Raw genomic sequence first — 2,826 nt, forward strand, 5'->3', positions numbered from 1 at the left:
CCTGTGTGTGTTGTGTGCGCATTTTGTCATGCAATGATTTGTTTGCTTGCTTTTTCATGAGCTTTTGGTTTTGGTGAAGTTGCAAGGTGTACACTTTCAAAGATGTTGTATTAGCCTGTCTGTAGCCTACTCCCATATTATACATGTATCTTCATCAACTCTCCAGCAGTAGGGTGACAATTTGCCATAGAATAGAAGAAAAGCTCAGGAGTCGGGACAGATGGATGGAACATTTTATCTGCATATACCACTGACGAATTAAAATGTATTTCTCAAAAAGGACTACAGGTAGTTTCTCACTGCTCACAATTGTGACATGGTTAGAAGTTGTATGTGAAAGTGAAACTAAGCTAGGGTGACCAGACGTCCCAGTCTCGGTTTTGGAGTGTGTCCCAGGTCCTGAGCAAACTCTGTCGGGACACAAATATGTCGTGTCCCGGTTTCCGACAAAATTCTGGTCACCCTTGGGGAACTCCAACTCCCATTCTCATTGTGACCCAGCATTCCACAGCACACCGCACAGAAAAGAAAATTGCATTTATGCCTCACCTGTGCAAGGGGGCAGCCCCCAATGGTGCTCGAAAGGGAGCAGTGCAGTGGGTAGGTACGTTGCTCAGGGTAGGCCTACCTCAGTCATGGAGGAGGCTGGGGCAGAGCACTGGTGAGGTAGCCTACAACACCCCCATCGCTACAGGGGTTTAGCCTATGAGTGGTACCTCTATTAAAACACACACACACATACGATGCAGTTTGGGGATGCTACCGCATGGGGGTGTTGTTTTGAGAACTGACGCCAGCAGCAGCAGTAGCAGCAGCAGACTGACTTGACAGCGCAGATATACCCGGCACCGCACAAGACGACACAGCTCATCCACATCACAGAAGAGCGCTGCGCATCTGGCCAAATGTCTAACGTCAAGTGTCGTGTGTCTGTGTTGTGGAAAGCCTAACCTGTGAAGTGAAATCTTGACAATATTTAGTACTCTAAACCAATGTGGACTGTTTAGCTAGAAATGTTGTAGAACCGTGTGTGCCATTTTTGTGTTTATTTTTTCGCAAGTGGGGGAAGCGTTTGAGTCGCTTTAGTCTAGGTACCTGCTGCCCTGTCCTTCTCCTAGATTTTGGATGTAACTTTCACGAGTGTTAATGGCACGAGACCTAATTTGGATTCACTGGTGAGGACTCCTGTTCTGACAGTTCTGGGAAGGAACCGCTAGTGTCGTGTTGTGCTTGTCAGTCCCTGTTCCCACTGTTTTTGGGGCACTTTGGCAAGTTGCTTGGTCACGTCTCGAAATGAATGAATGAGTCCAAGACAGCTGTCAGTGGCATAACAAAACGCAACCGAACGGAACCGTGCGCCACCCTCGCCGAAAACTCCAGATGCCGGGTAAGTCCTAGTTCTTCATCAATGATAATGAAAATGTCAAGATAAGCTCACATAAACTCTCTAGACCCAGGAGCTGGTGGCGATGGCGAAACAACAAATAGCTGCCGGTATTCGGTGACTCGGGTTGCCGTGTCAATCAGTTTTATTTATAGCTGTGGTGTTGTCGGCTACTTGGCCTATACGCGTTCTCCAACCTGACATGACTTGTCAGCGCGCGCGTCTGTTTAAAAAAAAAAAAAAAAAGAGCAGTCACTCGATACAAACTTCATGAATGAACTGCGAAGAGAGCTACACCGCCGTGAAGAACGCCTGCAGTCTTGTTTATTGTGTGCTTAGCCTACTGTATGTTCTCTGTTTAGATTCAAGATGGTGCAAAAGTACCAGTCCCCGGTCCGGGTGTACAAGTACCCATTCGAGATGGTGATGGCGGTGAGTTTCTGACGCAACCAAATAGATAACATCCGGAATGTGCAGTTTGTTGTGAATGAAAGTCCTGTATTTAACAATAAGATATGAATGTTTGTAGAAATTACTATTGCTGACATTTCAGATTTTGTTGTTGTTTATGAAGTGATGGTACATGGCAGATTTCTTAACTATTGAAAAAGAGTATTAGCTGGTTTGTGTGCATGTGTGTGTGTGCGTGTGTGTCTAGGTGTGTGTGTCTCTGCGTGAGTGTGCGCACGCCAGTGCATGAATGGCTGTGTGCACATGTGGGTCTGGATCTGTCAGTCTGTGTGTGTGTGTGAATGGGTGTGTGGGCTATGTGATATTGCATATGTGTCAGTCTGTGTGTGTGTCCGCATACAACTGCATAGCCTATCCAAGGGTATTTTCAGATAGGACCCGCATGCCTTGTCTGTTGGACACTAAGTTGTGTGTGAGAGTGGGTTAGAGAGAGAGTGTGTTTATGTGTGTTTATGTGTGTGTGTATGTGTGGGTGCGCCAGTGTTAATTTTGTCAGCTTTTTTTGATTTAGTCATAGTCTTAGTCACAATGACGAAAATCAATTTTAGTCTTAGTCATATTTTAGTCATTGCCTTCCCAATTTAGTCTTAGTCTTTGTCTAAATGACGAAAATCAATTTTAGTCTTAGTCAATTTTTAGTCATTTTAGTCAACACTGTACATAATAGAACTTCTCCACACACTGCTTCTCTTTTTAACATACAGTATATCATTGACTGTACAGAATAAACCTTCTCCGCGCACTGCTTCTCTTTTTAACATGTATCACACTGTGCAGAATGAAACTTCTTCACACACTGCTTCTCTTTTTCTCTATTGTATTTAACACCAGTGTTAATTTAGTCAGTTTTTTAAAATTTAGTCTTAGTCTTAGTCACAATGACGAAAATCAATTTTAATTTTAGTCATATTTTAGTCATTGCCTTCCGAATTTAGTCTTAGTCTTAGTCTAAATGACGAAAATCAGAAAAG

General features: G+C 43.8%; 1 protein-coding gene across 1 annotated transcript in view; it reads left to right on the plus strand.

The window, feature by feature from the left end:
* Positions 1-1,181: 1,181 nt before the first annotated feature.
* The window catches only part of LOC134455744 (SEC14-like protein 5), a 31,582-nt gene continuing 29,937 nt past the window's right edge, over positions 1,182-2,826 (plus strand). The window contains exons 1-2 of the mRNA XM_063207042.1: positions 1,182-1,387; positions 1,747-1,816. Coding sequence (XP_063063112.1) covers positions 1,754-1,816 — 63 coding nt within the window. The 5' untranslated portion in view covers positions 1,182-1,387; positions 1,747-1,753. The remainder of the gene's footprint in view (positions 1,388-1,746; positions 1,817-2,826) is intronic.

Source organism: Engraulis encrasicolus, chromosome 1 (genome assembly GCF_034702125.1).
Source record: "Engraulis encrasicolus isolate BLACKSEA-1 chromosome 1, IST_EnEncr_1.0, whole genome shotgun sequence".
Classification (NCBI taxonomy): domain Eukaryota; kingdom Metazoa; phylum Chordata; class Actinopteri; order Clupeiformes; family Engraulidae; genus Engraulis; species Engraulis encrasicolus.